The sequence below is a fragment of the Balaenoptera borealis genome (genome assembly GCF_965194805.1).
Source record: "Balaenoptera borealis genome assembly, chromosome: 11".
In the NCBI taxonomy this organism is placed as follows: domain Eukaryota; kingdom Metazoa; phylum Chordata; class Mammalia; order Artiodactyla; family Balaenopteridae; genus Balaenoptera; species Balaenoptera borealis.
In genome coordinates this window covers 80,745,504-80,765,316 of record NC_138868.1, presented here as the reverse complement: position 1 = coordinate 80,765,316, position 19,813 = coordinate 80,745,504, and the positions used below count along the sequence as shown (strand labels likewise).

Here is a 19,813-nt window from a genome sequence, read left to right as displayed (position 1 = left end):
ACCTACTTTTCCAATTGTAAGTTATATCTATTCTGAGTACCTACAGCATTTAGTGTGTTCTTTCCTTATGTCACAAACCTAGAGTTGTTAGCTTTAAAAGTTGTACGGTTTGGTATTTAAGCTGTCTCTCCCTACCATACTTATGTATAAAATAACAAACAGAAATGTCTCCAATTTATAATTGAGCAAAATTATTAACTTATAATACAAGATGCAGAGTTATTCTTCTGGGTCTCTACTAAGTAATACAATTAGCTACAGTCTTAGAAATACCTCTTCCAAGAACAGTCCAGAGAAAAGAATAGCATAGTACTCAATGTATCTTAATAATGTTCACTAGTTTGAAGGTACATAGGCACACGGAGTGCTGAATATTTTCCTTTTGTAAATATATAGTTATCAATGATATTATTCTTTATGAAGCTTTTACTTTTTTCAAATTACTCTTTAAAGGTAAGAAATTTAAAGGTATTCCAATCGCAGCAACAGAAGCTAGGAGAATATGGAATGATGCCTTCAATTTCCTGAAGGGAAAAAAAAGTATTTGGTAGATATTCTTAACAATAAAAATGACTAGCTGCTTCAGATAAATATTTATATTACTTTGGTTCTAAAATTCCTTGATAAAAAATTATGCTAAAGTTGTACAGTATGAAAATTAAATTTATTCTCTGATCTATTACTTCCAGGTCAGGCAGTCCATAAATTTATCTTGTAAACACTGAATGTGTATATAATCATCAATTATCTGCAAATGTTATTGCTTTGAAGATTTTCCATCTGCCAAGGAACTTATTTTGACATGCCAGGTGAAATCTTTTGCTTATGCCATTCAAATCAGTCCAGATAACCCTCTTGCGAAGTTCACAATAAACAAACCTCCCTTCCACGCTCAGATTTTCAATGAAGATGACCAAACATGAAAAGAAAGCTTTTTTTGTGAATAACTAAGAATTATTCTTTAACTGAGAATAAAGCAATCATGTAAGAAAAATAATAATAAAACATATTCAGAAAAAAAAAAACATATTCAGGAAAAAGAAAACTTCATAAAATATCCTCTGAGAGCTAGTTGGAGATACTGCAACAATGAAACAACAACAAAAAAGGACACTACTGCCAAAAGGAAACCTCTAGAGATTTTTTTTAAATCTCCTGAGAAATAATTTAACAGAAATGAAAAACTCAATAGGAGGGTTAAAAAATAAAGTTGAAGAAATTTTGAAGAAAGTAGAGCACATAGAGAAGAAAAAAAGGGAGAAGATATAAGAAAATTAGAGAACCAGACCAGTAAGCCCAAAGCCCAAATAATAAGAAGAATTCTAAAAAGCAAGAACAGAGAAATAAAGGAAAAGGAATTATCAATAGAATAAATTAAGGAAATTTCCCAGAACTGAAGAAGATAAATTTTCAGGTAGAAAGAACCCACACTGGACACAGTGGATGAAAATAAACCTAAACCAAAGCAAATCACTGCATCTTTCAGAAAAATGGAAACAAAGATCTAAAAGATTCCAAGAGAGAAAAGAAAAGGTCACCCCAAAACAGATCAGGAATTAAAATAGCTTTGAGTGTTTCAATCACAACAATGGAACCTAGGAGAAAATGGAACAATGCCTTCAAAATCCAAAATACTATTCCCAGCACACAACCAACCAACCAACCAAAGACAAAGAAGAATGTTCATATATGTGAGATCTCAAAATTTATTGTCCATGTATCCTTTCTCACAAAGCTTTTGGGGATAGGCTCCACAGAAACGACGGAGTAAACCAAGATGATAAAGAATGATCTCAGGACAGCAGCTGTGACCAGGCAAAGAATGAAACAAGCCAGAAGGCTCTAGGAGAGAATGCTGCAGGTGGCTGATGGAAATTATAAAATAGCTGAGGCTTTGTGAAGTCTTCACAGAATATTTAGAACACATTTTTAAATATGCAGTTTATGGAGTCATACCACTCCCCTTCCCAGCTATCAGAAGTCTGGAAAAAAGGTTAATCTTCTGAGAAATTAAGTCAAAGAAGCTCTGGATTTGTAATTACCAGGCTAAGCACTACAAAGCTAAGGGCTAGAATGAGGTCTCATACTAAAAAATAAGGGGATTACATTTCCTTGCTGATTAATGATGTTGAGCATCTTTTCATATATTTACTGGCCCCTTTGTAAGTCTTTTTTCACGAAGGGCAGGTTCAAATCTTTTGCCTATTTTTAAATTGAATTGTTAGTTTTATTAGTATTGAGTTGTAATCATTTCTATACATGTTGGATACAAGTCTTTTATCAAATACACGTTTGTAAATATTTTCTCCCAGTCTGTGACAATCAGGGAGGTAAAACTAACAGAATTTAATGATTCATTAGAGTCATGAATTGAGGGAACAGAAGTCTAACATAATTTATAAATTCTGTCTTGAATAATTAGCTATAGTGTAGTGTCATAAACTGAGGAAAGGAATACAGAAAAGGAAATTATGAGTTCAGTTTTTAACCTGTTTTGAATTGTGAGACTTTCAAGAAGACATGTCTAACAGATTATTGGCTATTTGAGTCTGAAGTTCAGAGGAAGGATAGGGCTGAAGGACAAAAAAGATGGATTTCGTGGTAGTCAGTATGTAATCAGTACTAAAAAGCAAGGTAATGGACAGGAGCATACTGAGAGGGTGTGCAAATGTAAAAGAATACCCAAGCAAGAAAGAACAGAGAGAAATCTCCCTTGAGAGGGTTCAACAAAAGAAAGGCAATGTAAAAAGAGGATATAAACAAAATATTAAAAATATCATTGAAGTATAAATAGAATGAATAAAGATTTATTTTGTAAATCTTGAGAATATTAAAAACAGGGAAAACCCTTGAAGCCTGAAGGAGATAGTAAGAAAAATAAAAGGAAATATTAACTAACAGAGGGTAAACAAAATCAGTTACAGACAAATCTATACCAATTAAAATGGTTATATTTTTATATTATAGGGTTTAGATAAATTAGTGTATGAACAATTGAGGATAATATAGTTTTGATTTCAAACAATATGGGAAAATAACACACTCTTCCACAAAAGTTCAAGTACACAACACTATCAGTCTACTCAGCACAGACAAGCAATATTTTTTAAATCCACATAAGTAAAAATGTTATTTTTCACACTGATTGACAATCAGGCATAAATGACCTTTATATTGTTTGCATCGCTGAGCTTACTCTAAACATTACCTGCATTGATACTGTGATCTCTTGAAGAGCAGAATCTGCTTCATCTTGCTTAGTTTTAAGTAATACACTTTGTTCTCCGGCTTTTCTGTTCAGTTCATCCACAAGAGCTTTAGCTTCATTTAGTTTAGATACACCAGCCTACATTAATAAAATATTGATTGACAATATTAAAAGAAAAGGTATTTTATATACATACAGTAAACAAAGTCTATAAGAAAGAATCAAGCATAAATGTAAATGTGTACATATACCACATTTGCAAGTGGACTTAGGTATTTTCGTCTTGCTGATTATAATGATTTATTCAACTGTGTACCCATTAAGATGTAGTAAAAGACTCCACAGAGGCTTTAGAGAAAGATAGATTTTAAAGCATCACAGTAAAGCTGAACAGATCAACATATATTAGATATTAGATAGCTTAAATAGTAGGGTTTTTACTCACTGCATTAGACAGGAAGGAAAATAGAAAAGAAAAAAAGCCTCTGTAAACCTTTCCCATTTTTCAGTCTCACTGGCTGCGCAGAAGGACTCAGGGGCCACTCTTTTTATATTGGACGTGACTTGGTTTTGTCTGTCCACTACCCAACTATTTTATAAGAGACTGCCTTACAAATGGTTCTGGTAAGCAATCACTCAAAATGCTTCAGCTATTCTTTGGGTGGTTGTTTGACCCTGGCCTGGCCATTATAACACCCCATTCCACAGCCCATGGATAATCCAAGGAATAAACATGAAAAATATTCCCTCTTTTCTTTAATATGACTGGGTTTTTGTCACATAACAAATCAGAAGATTTGGAAAGATAGTAATGGCAAAAAAAGGAATGTAAATAGTATTTACTGAGCACCCAGCACAGAGGACAGGCATCATGCTGGTTCTTTACATTTGCATTTTATCTAATGTACTCAACACATTTACCCAATTAAGCTGCAACTCAGTGAGTTTAAGTGATTTACCTGAAACACCATAGAGAACAAAATCAGGAAATTAACCCTCCAAAGCATGTAGAGTGGCTTGATATAAATGAAAGTGAATCATTAGAAAGAAAAATAAAGATAACTCTGCCAATTAATGTTCCTAGTTTATGACCCTCACAAAGAGAAGCAAGAACTTGGCAGAGGAAATGCTCTCTGACAGAATCTGAAGCTGACATTCTAATACCATGCTTAAGTTTAAGCTCTGCAGTTAGAGAAATACAAAAAGAAAACTGTTCAGAACATACCAAGTCAAGTGACATGGATAAGAATATATTTATAAAATATAATTTTAAGAATATATTTATAAAATATAATTTATAAAATATAATTATAAATATAATTTAAAGTTTATTATAAAGCATAATATTGGATATTATGTTTTAATTAATAATAGGCATTTCTGATTTCTAAAATGCATTCATATGAAAAAGACATTTAAAGACAGCACCATAAGCTATCAAAAACATATAAATACCATGCAGTGAAGAAATAATTATTCAACCAAAAAAAAAAATTACAAAACCATTACTATAATCTAGTGGGCAATAAAGATAGGTAAGTGAGACAGTTTTCCAAGACATTTAATACAGTACAATATTTATTTATATTAAATATGGCAACATGGCATTGTGATTTACATAATACTTGTCCCCTATCTATAGATAAAATAATTTAAGATTACCAATATTGTACCTGCAAATGACTTTGTCTTTTTAATAATTCCTTTCTCTTGCTGCTACTAATGGCAGAATACACATGTAAAAAGGTCATATATCGGCTTGGTGTAGCACCATATGCTTTACAAGACTCGTGGATTAATAAAAATGATTTTAGAAAATCAGGATCAACTAGAAAGAGAAAAAAACAAAAATGACTTAATATAAGTATGATCCACTAAGAATTAGAGAAAATGAACTTAACTATATTTATTCTTACCAGATACTTCTACTCAATGAAATTATAAATATGAGATAACACCTTTGCCTTAAAGGTGCACAGGCATTCCTAGGTATCCATTCACAACTTCCATTTTACTTATTAATTTTGCATTATTTAATTTCAGTGGTCTCTATCCTTCTACTGTTATATATTTCCCCTGAAAATTTTTATTACTGCAAGAAAGATAAATCTATAGCTTGTCATAACATATAAATTAACTGGAACTACGTAACATGTAATCCAAAAGTAAGCTCACTAAAAGCTACTTGAATGGAAAAGAGATACCAAACCAAGTAACACCTATCCACTCATATTTACACAGGGAGAAACAGGACTTCAAAAGCCAAAAAATTAAGAACAAGCTCCCATTAGATCCAATATATACATGACCAAACATACCATCTCCCTCTCGTTGTCTCAAGCTATTTCCCTCTGTATTCCCTACCTCAGTGAATAAAATCAACTTCTAATGAATTTTCCAAGCAGAACCCTGAGAAATATTCTTGCATCCTTCTTCCTTGCATGCAACAGCCATTACATAACCAAGTCCTCTTTAGATTACCTCCTAATATCTCCCCAAGTCTATTCCTTCCTCTTAGATTAGAAGGCAATAGCTTTCTATACTGGTCTACAGTACCTCTGGTTTCTCTGTACACCAATCTATTTTTCATAACTGAAGAAAGGGGAGACGCAGAGACTTCTGTTTCTAAAACAAGCCTCTGGTTACATCTCTATCAAAAATCTCTCAATTATTCCAAATCACCCACAAGTCAGAATCCAAATTCCTTCCTTAGCATGACATGGAAGGCTCTTCCTTACCCAACCCTGCCTACCTTCTTCTCTTCATCTAGTACTCTACTATTTATTATATCCTATGTCTTAGCCCTTCAGGGTATTTATAGTTCCATAAAAATGCCTATTTTATTTCTTCAAGCCTTTTCCATGCTAGTCACTCTAACCAGAATGACCTTCCCCAAACTGCCTGTCTGGGCAATGTGCATTTCCTATAGTATCTGCTAGGTAGAGGCTTTACTTTCCAATGTACTTTATATAAACTTCTACCATCACTTATCCTGCTATAGCAAAATTTTATGTTTATATATAACATAATTCTTGCTATCACTAGATTATCCTGTCATCTCCAGTATCCAGTCCAGTACCTAATATAAAACAAGTTCAATAAATATTTAATAATTAGATGGTTAAATTAAATAAATGAATAAATATGTTATGGTATAAAAGAAAAAGACCACATTCAAAGTTAATGTGGAAATGGAGAAAATAATGAGAGCATTATAGTTAAGAAAATATTATGTCCATACTCAAAGAATCATAACACAGTTTTACATATGAATTGAGTGCTTTGACATATCTAAGTGATAAGCTAATATGAAAAGTTTAGGCTATTAGCCCAAAACCCTATATAAGTAAGTCCTTTGGATCATTTGGGTCAAAAATGTAAATTTCTAATGTCTTAATTTTAAACAATAGATATTCTGTTAGGTCCTATATGAAATGACATAAACATTAGTTTTAAAAAAAGAGGGTTTTCACATGCCACAACTACTGAAGCCCACACGTCTAGAGCCCATGCTCCGCAACAGTAGAACCCACCACAATGAGAAGCCCGCACACCACAACAAAGAGAGTAGACCCCCACTCGCTGCAACTAGAGAAAGCCTGAGTGCAGCAACAAAGACCCAACACAGCCAAAAATAAATAAATAAATAAAATTTTAAAAAGTAAAAATAATAAATAAATAAAGTCAAAAAAAAAGGAGGGCTTTAAAGTTTAGTTTGCATCAAAAGAAATCTAACTTAGTTAGTTTAGCATTATTCCAATTCATAATCATCATGAATCTTTAATGGATCTATAACATTAGAAATCAGGAATTATTTCATCAATAAAAATCACATATAATCAATTTCATCAAAATACTACCTGAATTTTTTTTCTTTTCTTCTTTTCTTTTTTTATCGCTATATTTTTCTTCACCACCTGTTTCACTGAATAACATTTCAGGTATCTAAAATAGGAAGAGCATTTCTTTAAACCTCAATTTAGTATGAAAAAAGTTTAAGTAAATCCAATGTCAGAGGTTAAAAAACCTTTAACACACACACACACACCAAAAAAAAAAAAACAGTCTCAGTTGAACTTTTCTTCTAGGATTCTTTAGAGGACATTATTTCCTAGTCAAGATTTTGACACATATCAACCATTAATTTATTGCAAATTAATAGCACATAGGAAAAGCTTCAACATCTTCACTTGAAAAATGATTAGATTGTTTGAAATGAAGAAAATTACATTTTTGATTGAATTAGAAAATAATCACATATGCCATTTAAAATCACAAAATAATAAAATAAATGTTTTACTTGGCATCAAACTAATAAAATGTCTTCATGGCATAAAGGAATAGGAAGGAAGCTTAGCTTTCTTAAATAAGAAATAACTAAAAGTAAACAAAAATAATTTCATAATTGATAATTTACATAACTGCCATCAACATAATTGATAATTCTAAAAACTATCTATTGTCTATAGCTAGGTTTTTGCCACTATCACAAATAAGAAAATAAAGTTTCATGAACAGATATCATCATTATTAAAGAAAATATTATAATCTTATAAGAAGAATACTATTTTAAAATATACAAAAAACTTTTTTAAACTCTATTTCTGGAAAAAAGAAAATAAATAAGCAGAACTCTGAAATTTTAAAATTAAGCCAAAACCTTCAACTTCTTTCACCTGATACAGTTAACATTCCTAACAAGAGGAAGTACAAGTAATCTAGGTAATTAGGTCAAAAAATCATTTTCTGAATTTCTCAGACTGAATAAACCGTTAAGCCAAAAGATTCCTTAACTAATGGAGAGTTTGAAAGTGCCATGGTTCTTGAGCCAAAGAATTTTTTTTTTTTTCAAATACTTTCACTGATTTCTGAAAAAACACTTAGCAACTGTGAGAATATTTTAAATATACACTTTTAAATCAATGGAAATTTGTTTCTTTGGAAACTTACTTTCTTTAAAAGTAAGTTTATCCTTTATGTTAGCGGGATTGTGGTAATCATTTCACAACATATAAATATACAAAACAACATGTTGTATACCTTAAATATATACAATTTTATGTGTCAATTATACCTCAGTAAAGCTGGGAGGGGTGGGAAACATTCTGTCCCTAAACAATATTCTACATTAGCAAAGTTTTCCTGCCTGGATTTACCCACATTCCCCTTTGCCACCACTCTCCCTCCTTGGGGATAAAAATGGCACTTTCTAAAAAGAATTGAATAAGTATATTAACCCTATTAATTCCTATTAATACCCTGACCTCTCGATTCCTTGAATTCTTCTCCTTCTGTTTTCTATCACCTTTTTCCTGGCCACTCACTCCCACTTCAAAGGGTCACATCCTGATACCTTGTCATTAACAGTAACTGCAATCATTTCATAATCTCACTTTCAAACATCCCACTCTTCTACCACCACACTCCTGTCTTCCCAGCTCATTCCCTTTGCAATGTCAATCATCCTCAGACTCCACCAAGACCTACAATCTATTAATTTAACAACCTTTATACTGTCATTCACCATCTTCCTACCATAATTTCTCAGCTCCCTTGGCCTTCGCTCGCTTTGTCATACTCGAGTAGCAAAGCAAAGCCCCAATCCTGGTTAAATGCAAGTCACCACCTATTGAAGGTCTGCACCTATGAGTGCACATGTAACTGGAGAAAAAACACACAACTATGCTGATTGGCCTCACTGAACTTTATAATCACTAACCTCACATGAACCCTTAATGCCACCTAGCTATTATACTCCATTCTCCTAAACCTCTTTCACTCTTTCCCTCTTCCAAACTACTATTCTGCATATGCTCTAATATCTCTTCAAGACTCCAAAATCTGTTCCCTCAACTTTTCTCTCAACTGATAATCTTACCTCCTATTTCGTTGGGAAAATAGAAACATCCAGAAGTGTCCAAAACTTCCCATACCACACTTGCCCACCTACTTGGAACTGTGCCCCTGTACTCTGCTTCCCTTCCTGTTATTATGGATAATGCTTCCATTCTCCAAGCAAAGGCCTATCCTTAATCGTTTCATTTGTGCAATAGACCCATATGCTGTCTACTACCCAAGGATGTTGCTCTAGCAATTTTCCCGTCTTTCATGTAACATACATGTTTTGCTTCTTTTTGCATTCCCAAAAGTGTATGAAAATGTTACAGCTTGCCTCATCTTAAAATTTTTTTAAAAAAGAAAGAAAACATTTTACCCCCACTTCCTCCAGTTACTGACCCATTTTTATCTTCTACTTTATAACAAAATTCCTCAAAAGAGGTGACCATATTCACTCTCCACTCTTCTCATTCTTTCTGAAACACATTTCAATATGTTTTCTTTCCACTACTAACTGAAACTGCTTTATCAAAGTCACTAATGAACGCCATGCTGTTAAATGCAGTGATCAGTTCCCAGGCCTTGTCTACCTTCATGCGTCACCATTCATCCTTCCTCACTCCTTTGAAATGCTGTCTTCACTTGGCTTCTAGGCTTCACTTGTCTACACGCGCTCCTGCTTTCCTATTTCCCTAGCAGTCCCTTCTCAGTATCCTTTGCTGGTTCCTGTTCTTCATCTCAACCTCTTAATGTTGAAGTGCCCCAGAGTTCAGCCTTTGCATCTCTCCTCTCTTTGCCAACATTCACTTCCTTAGTGATATTTTTTCTCACAGTTTTAAATGCCACCTATATTCTGATAATTCCCACAATTTTACCTGTATGCCTGACCTTTTCCCCTGAACTCATATATCCAAATGTCTTCTCAGTCTTCCAACTCAGATGTCTAACACCTCATATTTCACACATCTAAAACTGAAAGCCTCATATTCTCCTCCCAAAATGTTCTTCTCAGAGTCTCCCCTCAACTGACAGGTATTCCATCCTTCCAGGTGCTCAAGCCAACAGACTTGGAGGTATCCTTAACTCCTCACTTTCCCTTACACCTTATTACAATGTGTCAACAAATCTTATCGTTTCTACTGCAAAACATACCCAGTATCTACCACTTCTCACCACCTCTACCACTACATCCTGAGAGCAAGCCATCCTTGTCTCTCGCCAGATTACTGCAATAGCTTTATGACTGCTTCCTCTTTGTCTTCTATAGTCTATTTTCAGCTCAGAAGCCAGAGTATTACCATTAAAACATTAGAATAGTTTTGCTCAAAAGCCTCCAAGGGATCCCTTACTTGTTTCCAGGAAAGCCAAAATCCTTATAATAGCGTCCAAAGCCCCACCCTACCCTTTCTCTTACTTCACTGACTTCATCTGCAACTACTCTCCCCCTTGATCACTCTGCTACAAATGAACTGGCTTCTTGCTGATCCTCAGAATCACCAGGCATGCTCTCATCTCAGGTTCTTCACCTAGAAAGCTTTCCCCCCAAATATCCCCCAAAAGAATGTAAATTCCATGAGGGCAGGGACTTTTGTCTCTCTTTTCTCTGCTATACTCCCAATATATAGAATAGTGGCATGTATTAGGCACCCAATAATTACTACTTCTTAATGAATACCTCTTGTTCATTGGCCTCCACAGACTAGAATAACTTTCCTCTCCTTTATCTACTTACTGAAATCTAATTAAAATATCATCTCAACTCTAAAACCTTGTCTATTATCTCAAATTACACTCCTTCCTCTGAATCATGACAGGCATTAGTCTGCACTTCTACTATACAAAAAGAAAGAAATGAATGATTGGGAATACAAGTATCATTCAAAGAGACAATATTGAAAATTATTATTCATTCAAATGAAGCAATATAAAAGGCTTCCAGCTGAGATGGTGCTATGAGTTCACACTTTAAACTCATCCCCCTCTGAACACATATCATAGCAATGACAGATTTTTTTAAAAAGCATCTAAATTTTAATTTAAACAACAGCTAATATTATTGCTGTGATATTTTTATCATAAGCTAGCCTATAATAGGCTAAGTAATGAAATGCATAAAATTTTTAAAGTACAATAATATCTCTGTGGTCCTTAATTAAGAACATAATCTTCCATCTAAAATTCTATACTTAACTAAACTATCAAACACAAGAGTATGAAGACAAGAGTTATTTTCAAACTTATGAGAGATGTTCAGTGCCACAATTAAGGTAATATTATAATAAACACCAAAGGGAAGTTGTGACAATCAATAACTTTAAAAAAAATGTGCTTACTTTTTACTTCCATATTTAAACATTAAACTTACTTTCTTCATACTGCTATCTGACCAACCCTCCATCCACAACACCTGGCACTTCTTATGCAAAGCAGGATTACTCTCACAGTTTATTATGAAGTTTAAATTTGCAGAATCCATTATCAAGACAATATGCAAGTTTTGTTGAATTCCTAAAAAAATAAGAAAATTATACTCTTGGAATATTGCAATAATAATAATTGAAGAAACCTATATATGGTCTGGTTTTATGAAATTAAAATTTTCTGAAATGGGATGGTAGGAGCTGTTTATAAAAAGAACAAGCTATGAAACAGTATTACAGTATAATTTTTATTTTGGTTAAAAAATACGTGTGTGTGTGTGTGTGTGTGTGTGTGTGTGTGTGTGTGTGTATGCTAGGATAAAAGATCCAGAAAGGTATGATATTGCTGTTACTTTTCAAATGTGATACTGGATTCTATTTTGTAATTTTTCTTTCAAGGATTTTTGTTTCAATATTCACAAGCAAAACTGATCTCTGGTTTTCTTTTAGGAGAAATACCTTTTCCTTGTTTCAATGTCAATATCATCTTCCCTTTGTAAAAAGGATTGTGGACACTTTCCTTTATTTTCTATGTTCTGAAACAGTTTAAAATAGCATTGAGATGATCTGTTTCTTAAAGGTGTAGTAGAATTTCCCTGTAAACTTGAAGTGGACAGAAGGAAGGGTAGCTCTTTAACAACTTTCTCTATTTCATCAATAATAAATGTTCTTTTAGAAAAATAAAGAAGATCAATGTAATAGTCACGTCTGGGTGCTGCCATCATTGCCTTATTTTTTGTTCATCAATTTTAGATATCTACAGTGCACATGAAACTACTTCTGTAATAATCAAACTTTCTTTAGTTTCAAAAAAACATTACAGAGTCTGGCACAATCTAAATAGTTCAATAATTCTCTAAGACAGGAGGTACTAAAGCACAAATTTCACCATATGAAAACAAAGGAAACAAAGTAAATACTCCAAAGAACATTACCATACTTTCACCCTTCCCTTTCACTAAAATTTTGCTAACTTGTTTTTATTATAGGTTAGCCTTTATGCTACTTATTTGCTACTTATTTGCTAATGAGAAAATAAGGCAAATTAAATGGTATTTATTTCACATGAAACATAGCTTAAATTGATTAATGAATTCTACGGCACTTACTATATGTGAAGTAATTGAAGACTGGTCCAAAAACACCATCCTGTGAAGCCTGATCTTTAAGAGGCAACAGCAAGGGCTCTAATTCTTCAAGAGTGTAGAGTCCAGGAACTTCACCTACAGAACATTACATTTGAGTTTTACCTGTATTACACTAATTCAAAACACATTTTACACATACAGTGTTTCTTCTATTTTTGTATCAAATAATCTGATGTCATTCAAGCTTTGTTTTCAAAAATAAACAAACCCTATCACCCTCTATACTATCCACAAATCTACATCTATAGCCTTCATTTGATAAAATTCAAACTCCTAAGCAAACCATTAAAGACAGTTCATAATCTAGCCATCTATCTGTTTTTCCAAGTCCTTCTCTATCCCAACCCCACAAGATCTTGTATTCTAGCCTCAATGAACTTCTTTGTGTTCCAAAAATTTAATGAAATACTCCCTCTTCCTGAAATATTACACCCACAGTCTTCCTCTGCCCCTTATCTTCCCCTAAAATTATTGTTTATCCCTCAAGACACTACTTTGTCAACTGCTATGCCCATGAGCCTTTCCTGAATACCCACATGCTAGGTAAAGGACTCTTTTCTCTTGTGTATAATATCTAAACATCACTGTTTAGCATTTACCACATCATTTAATAATGAATGAATTACTTCCCTTTCCTGCCCAATTAGATTCTGAATTCCCAGAGGGCAAACATTTGATCATGATCAATATTAACCTTAGGGCATTCTTAGCAAAGTATCTAAAACATAAATATTTGTTAAATAAATGAACAAATGAATGATCAAATCAATGAATGAACTTGTACTAGAAATCAGGAGAACTAGTCATGGCCTGCTACTATATAACAGAATGATGAAAGTCAAATCAAAGGTGATTAAGACTATAAGAATTTGATAGAGGGCTTGAAGCTTGTCTTGTTCACCACCATAAATCCAGTTATTTAATAAATATTTGTTAAACCAATATATTTGTAGTTCACAAGAAACTATAAGATTAAATGAAAATTCTTTTGCTGCATTCATGTAGAGCCCAACATAGTCTGAATCCCTACTTTTCTTTAGGCTCATCTCAGAGGTACCAGACTGCTCCCCAACCACCAAGCATGTACATATTCAAACGTATACACACATAAATGTGCTCTATGTCTTCCTCTAAATTTCAGCCATACCAAGATACCCTTGATTTCTTAAATTTGGTAAAGAAATCTAGCTCTATTTACATACTCTATAGGGAATAAGAATTTGAAATATAAAAAAGAGACAAAAAGGCCTATTGAGTACTTTCTCTGAAACTATTTTTCAAATACTTTTTTTGCCAGAAACGTTGTCAAAATTTAACTTTACCAAAATTTAACTTTATTTATGATTTTTGCTATTATATCTTGATAAAAAGACCAATTTATCTAAATAAAAATAATTACTGGGTTAATGCTTATCTGGATGTTTGCTTTCACAAATTAAAACCAAAACAAAAATACAAAAACCCTGTATATATCTGGCCTACAAGTTTATCTCAGCCAAAATGAACAAAGTCTCCATCTAGTAACAGTTTAAGCAATATGCAGGAATGTGCACCTTAAAAATCAGAAGAGATTATTTACAAAAAGGGCTGCAAACACTTCAAGCTTGCTCAAGACATACCACTTTCACTATACCATTTCCCTTCACTTTGACAGAAATTGACCTACCACTTGTCTAACTAGAGTCTTTCTCATTTGGGCACTAACGTGTAGATACCTCACTTTATAAATAAAATGTTTCCTTCAACCAAAGCTGTTAAATTCTGAAAAAAAAGACTATTTTATCCCAGAGTCTACCTAGCAGGATACAAAACAAGTATTTATTAAAACCTGAGTGGAGCATGGGCATCATGCAAAGTTTGTCCTCGGGTCCCTAGAATGGAACAATTCATATAGTTGAAACTAGCTTTTAACAAGGTTTATTCTGTACTTAAGTACCAAAATACTCTTAGTCCAAGTTTAAAACGAAGCTACCTCCTACTAATTCTACTAACAGTGGTTATGCATTATAAGGAGATTATAATAAACTTCATAAATTCTTCAGAAAAGGAAGAATTGCAGGAAATCGCAGGTATTCTCCTCAGGAAATCACCAAAAAGGTCAGGTGGCTCCAGAGACAAGAGTATAACACAATTCGAGAAATATGAGACCTCATATATCTGAAATATATCTGCTATTATATAACCACATTTAAGGCCATATTATAATTATTCAATTATTCCATTAATGATGGACAGTGAGGTTCTATCAAATTTTTATTACAAATTATACTACATATTTCCTTACATACTAGTTCTTTTATTTCTATAGGTTAAATTTCTATACATAATATAATTTCTATATCAAAGGGTATAACATATTTTTTTAATTAATTAATTAATTTATTTATTTATTTTTAGCTGCGTTGGGTCTTCGTTGCTGCGCGCGGGCTTCCTTTAGTTGCGGCGAGCAGGGGCTATTCTGTGGTGGCTTCTCTTGTTGCGGAACACAGGCTCTAGGTGCGCAGGCTTCAGTAGTTGTGGCTCACAGGCTCTAGAGCACAGGCTCAGTAGTTGGGACGCACAGGCTTAGGTGCTCCACAGCATGTGGGATCTTCCTAGACCAGGGCTTGAACCCATGTCCCCTGAATTAGCAGGTGGATTCTTAACCACTGCGCCACCAGGGAAGCCCGGTATAACACATTTTTTAAATAAGTACTGGTTGATAACTTTCCTAAAAGGTTATAACAGATAATGGTCCCACCAAAAGTGTGTAAGAGGGCCAATTTTTCAGTATATTCATCAATATTCAATATTTAATCATCATTTTTATATAATTCCACAATCTCTTGGTTTTATAAAAACAGGGTTTCTCAATTCTCCTGCTCTGAGCATGTTTAATGTTTAATCCCATGTCACTTTAGTGAAAGCTATGCCAAGTGTTCTCTGAAACATAATTTTATATAAGATCACTTTACTTGAATAATTTTTACATTATTACTTTTATTTTCTTTAAATAGAACCCATTTACTTGCCTGAAGACAAAAGGCTATTGATCATCTCCAAAAATGTAGGATGTACAAACTGATAATCCTCAAGAAGTAAAACTACTTGTTGTGCTTCAATACCTGCAAGATGTAGCACCTGCACAATAAGAAAATACATTTTGGTACCCATTAAATATTTTTGGCACAGGTAAAAACTTTCATTCTGTATGTAAACTAAGTTGTTTTTCTTGATTGATATTTGAGTAATCAAAATTTAGCCATATAGTCTGGAAAGTAAATCCAGTTCATAAACAAATACTACTGGGAGGAAATTTAATTATTTTACATCTAGGACATTAAAAGCTAGAGGATAATTTTTAAATATACCTACATATGTCCTAAATGCCATCTTTCTGTTTATCTTACCTATCCACATAACATCCCATAATCTGGGGTGCTGAGAGCTAAAAACATAATTTTGTAACAATCATGGAGAAAACAATCATCAAAATTAAAATAAAGACTATGTTGCATATCACAGATTTAAAGGTCTTTAAGGCTTTTAGAATAACTGTGATTTAAAACCAAATAAAACAAAAGACAGTGAGTCACTCACATGTTTGAGATCATTTTTGAACTGCTTCAGTTCATATCCCCTGGAAATCTTTGGTGAAAACAGCACTGCTCCATGCATATGACTGACTAAAGAAGTGATGGTCCGACGACCTACACCACTGCATCCTGCTAACAGAAGTGAACCTCCAGGAAAACTCAGCACTCTGTCTATCCTAGACATATATTCCAGGACTTCTTGGAAAAGTAAAATATCTAAATTCTGGTTATCTCGTCCATAATGAATAAGACCCTTCAAAAGATCACAAAGCATATTATATAATTAATATAAGTCCAAATTACATAATAAAATGTTAGTTATCTAGATTAAGAGATTATATTTTTGGTGCCCTCAAGAAAAGGAGTTAAGTAAATACATGTTGTCTCACACTCTTTTATCTATCCAGTAATCCAGCTTTATGGCATTTTCTAAGGAAAAATTTACATGATGTCAAACAAGTTCACAGGTCCACAACAGTCAGTTACTTTTGAACACCATTAATGTAACTAGTAAAAAGCAGTGTAAGATATCAGGTTAATTATAAAGACTTCAAAAGCTCTCAAATTTTTACCACTTGTTACACACCAAATCAGTGTGCACAGACTATAAAACAATCCCCAAACTCTCAAAACGTACTGCCTAAAGATATTTTGTGAACTCTTGTTCTTACACACAGCTCAGCAATGAATCAAAAGCCCACAGAGAGGTAGTATGCCCTGCCAGGAGCTATGTGATAGAGTGAAGAACGAGAGAAAGGACAGCTTTCACATACTTAACAACTTTCGCACATTCCCAAACTTTGCAATATGCATTCCAGGCAAACAAATAAATTTACTAGACCATGAAAGACTTTTCTTGATATAAAATCCATACTAACTTCCATTATAAATATTAATTTTTAAAGCAATCATATATAATACTGTTTCTTCTTATTATAATTAATCTCTAAAACAAAACAAACAAACAAACAAAACTCCATAGGACAGTGCTGCTAAAAGTTTCAGTGAACCAGCAGCATCAACATCATTTGGAAGCCTCTCAGAAATTGGGATTTTCTTCTGATTTTTTTCAGATTCAGGTTAGTACCAATTGAATTCAGACTTCTCCGGATGGGATCCAGCCATCAATATTTTCTGGTTCTCAAAGTGATTCTAATGCTCACTAAAGTTTGAGACCACTGCTCTAGAATGAGCAGTTAATATTATATTAACTGTTAATATAATATTAGCAGTTATATTTCCCAATTAATATTAAGCCTTTTTAATAGTTCCAACCTCAGATACCTTTTTCCAGCATGTATTCTAGCAATTTTACACTAATCTGTGTAAGTACATGTGCACCTACTTAGATCTGCCACATTGGGCTAAATTCCAAAAGATACGAACCGGTTTTGCCTATTCTAAGATCTTTCACTTCATGCCCTCAAAAAACTTACAATAAGTATTTTGAAAATGGCTTTAATCATAACCAAATCCCAATTCAAATTCATGATTCATATTATACCTTTTTAATAACATCCTTAAGATCTGCAGAATTTAGTTTTCCAAGTGGTTTTCCGTGTGGAGGCAAAGGTTGTCCTGGGGCTGACCTTATTCCTGAATTATGTCGAGCTCCCCATGTAACATAGAAATTATCTGTAGAAATGAAAGATATTTTTGTTTTATGTGTGTTAATCATAATGGGAGCATCAGTAGATATATTTCACACTAAACCGTTTTTAACTTAATTAGTCCAAATAAGAACATCCCCAGAAAGGCAAAGATTAATTACTTTGAATTGGCAAATAAATAAAACAATCTCAAAATTATTCTTGAAAAAGAACACAGATTTACTAACATCATCAAGAGCCCTAACTTCTAAGATAAAAGAAAAATTAACCAAATTTTAATTAGAAAATAAAAATCCCACAAACTTCCCTTAAATTTATCTATAGCAGTGTTCCTGTTACCATACAAGGAAAATCTGTTCACCATTCTATTGAAGCTTTCGTCTCCTAATTCCTCAGGAAGACTGTTCCATCAGTATCCTCCTTGTCATATGCTGTGCTCAGCAACAGCCCTACCTTCCCTAGACCCCAAGCTACCTCATGTTCTTCTTTCCTTCTCCATCATATTTCTCACATTATCTTCTACTTGCCAAAACCATTATATTAAACTCTTATTTGGGAACAACAGTGCTACCCTAATTGCGAAATCCAAACCTTCTTTGTAGTCATTATCCCAATATGACTTGTGTGCATCTCCTTAATGGAGCTTTGAATCTATATTACCGTGCTCATCAAGCCACAACCACTACTCCTTTTCAGTTTTCTACTTATCCCTTATATTCTTATTTTGACTGGGATCCAAATTCAGCCTGTTATGCTTTAATTCTAAATACTCCCCTGGAATTATTTAATCTTATTCTGTGGATTAGATTATCAACTATCTAAATATACACCAAAAACCGATTCACTACGTATCTCTAGGCAAGTCTCCCAGCTCTAGTCTAGTCCCATATTCCCAATTGCTTAATGACATATAACTCATGCATTCATTCATTAAACACTTATCTATCACAGACCTGTATTTAAACATTGTACTTCCTGTTAGAGATAAGTAGTGAATAAGACAAACATAATTTCTACCCTCACAGAACTGATAAACTTTATGTAGATTCCCAAAAGACACTCAAAAAGCTTGCAAACATTCAAACACATGCATAAAACTGAACTCATTATCTTCATGTCTCATCATTTCTCAGCTGGACTACTGCAGCATCCTCCTACCTCATATCCCTGCTACAAGCCTTTACCCCATCAAATATATCCTCACTGCTACTAGAGTAACAAACACGAAAACAAAATCTGATAGTACCACTGCACTACAGTATCACATATAGCTTCCCACTGCCTTAAAAAAAAAAAAAAAAAAACTTTTCCTAATCAAGGTCCTTTGCAATTTGGCTTCAATTTGGCTCCACTGACTGCTTGAGTCTCTTATCTCCCTCTGTACTCCAATATATACCCCAGCTTTCTCAAGCCTTTGATTCTTTGCATATGCTTTTTCCTTTGTCTGGAATGTCCTTCCCCTCTTCTTCACTTAATTGTATCCTTTAATATACAGTTTGATTTCCTGTAATTGCTCAAAAAAATTAAAGTCTTAGGTGTTAATTTAACAAAATACCTTATAGGACTTATGCTGAAAACTATACAACACTGATGAAAGAAAGCAAAGAGTATCTAAATAAGTGGACAAATATATTATGTTCATGGATCGGAAAAATTAACATAAGAGGTCAATTCTTCCCAAACCAATATACAGAACTAATACAAATCCTACCACAATCTCAGCAACATTGTTTATATATACAAGATTATTCTAAAATTTATATGGAAAGGCAAAGGAACTGAAATAGCTAAAACAATTTTAAAGAAGAAGGAATCAGTCAATTGAATTTTAAGAATTATTATACAGCTACAGCAATCAAGACAATGTGGTATTGGCAGAGGGACATATACATCAATGGAACAGAATCAGGAACCCAGAAACAGACTCACACAACTAATTTTTGACTAATGTGCAAAAGCAGTTCAAAGCAGAAGGGTAGCCTATTCAACAAGTGGTGCTGGAACAAGTGGACAA

At 33.4% G+C, this 19,813-nt stretch overlaps 1 protein-coding gene across 4 annotated transcripts in view; it reads right to left on the bottom strand.

The window, feature by feature from the left end:
* The window catches only part of DYNC2H1 (dynein cytoplasmic 2 heavy chain 1), a 365,046-nt gene that overhangs the window by 251,500 nt on the left and 93,733 nt on the right, over positions 1 to 19,813 (bottom strand). For all 4 annotated transcript variants that reach the window (XM_082339858.1, XM_082339859.1, XM_082339860.1 and 1 more), the window contains exons 48-55: positions 17,694 to 17,824; positions 16,194 to 16,442; positions 15,626 to 15,734; positions 12,576 to 12,689; positions 11,412 to 11,554; positions 7,069 to 7,153; positions 4,882 to 5,036; positions 3,209 to 3,346 (exon numbers count right to left, since the gene is read on the bottom strand). In XM_082339858.1, the coding sequence (XP_082195984.1) occupies positions 3,209 to 3,346; positions 4,882 to 5,036; positions 7,069 to 7,153; positions 11,412 to 11,554; positions 12,576 to 12,689; positions 15,626 to 15,734; positions 16,194 to 16,442; positions 17,694 to 17,824 (1,124 nt within the window). The remainder of the gene's footprint in view (positions 1 to 3,208; positions 3,347 to 4,881; positions 5,037 to 7,068; positions 7,154 to 11,411; positions 11,555 to 12,575; positions 12,690 to 15,625; positions 15,735 to 16,193; positions 16,443 to 17,693; positions 17,825 to 19,813) is intronic.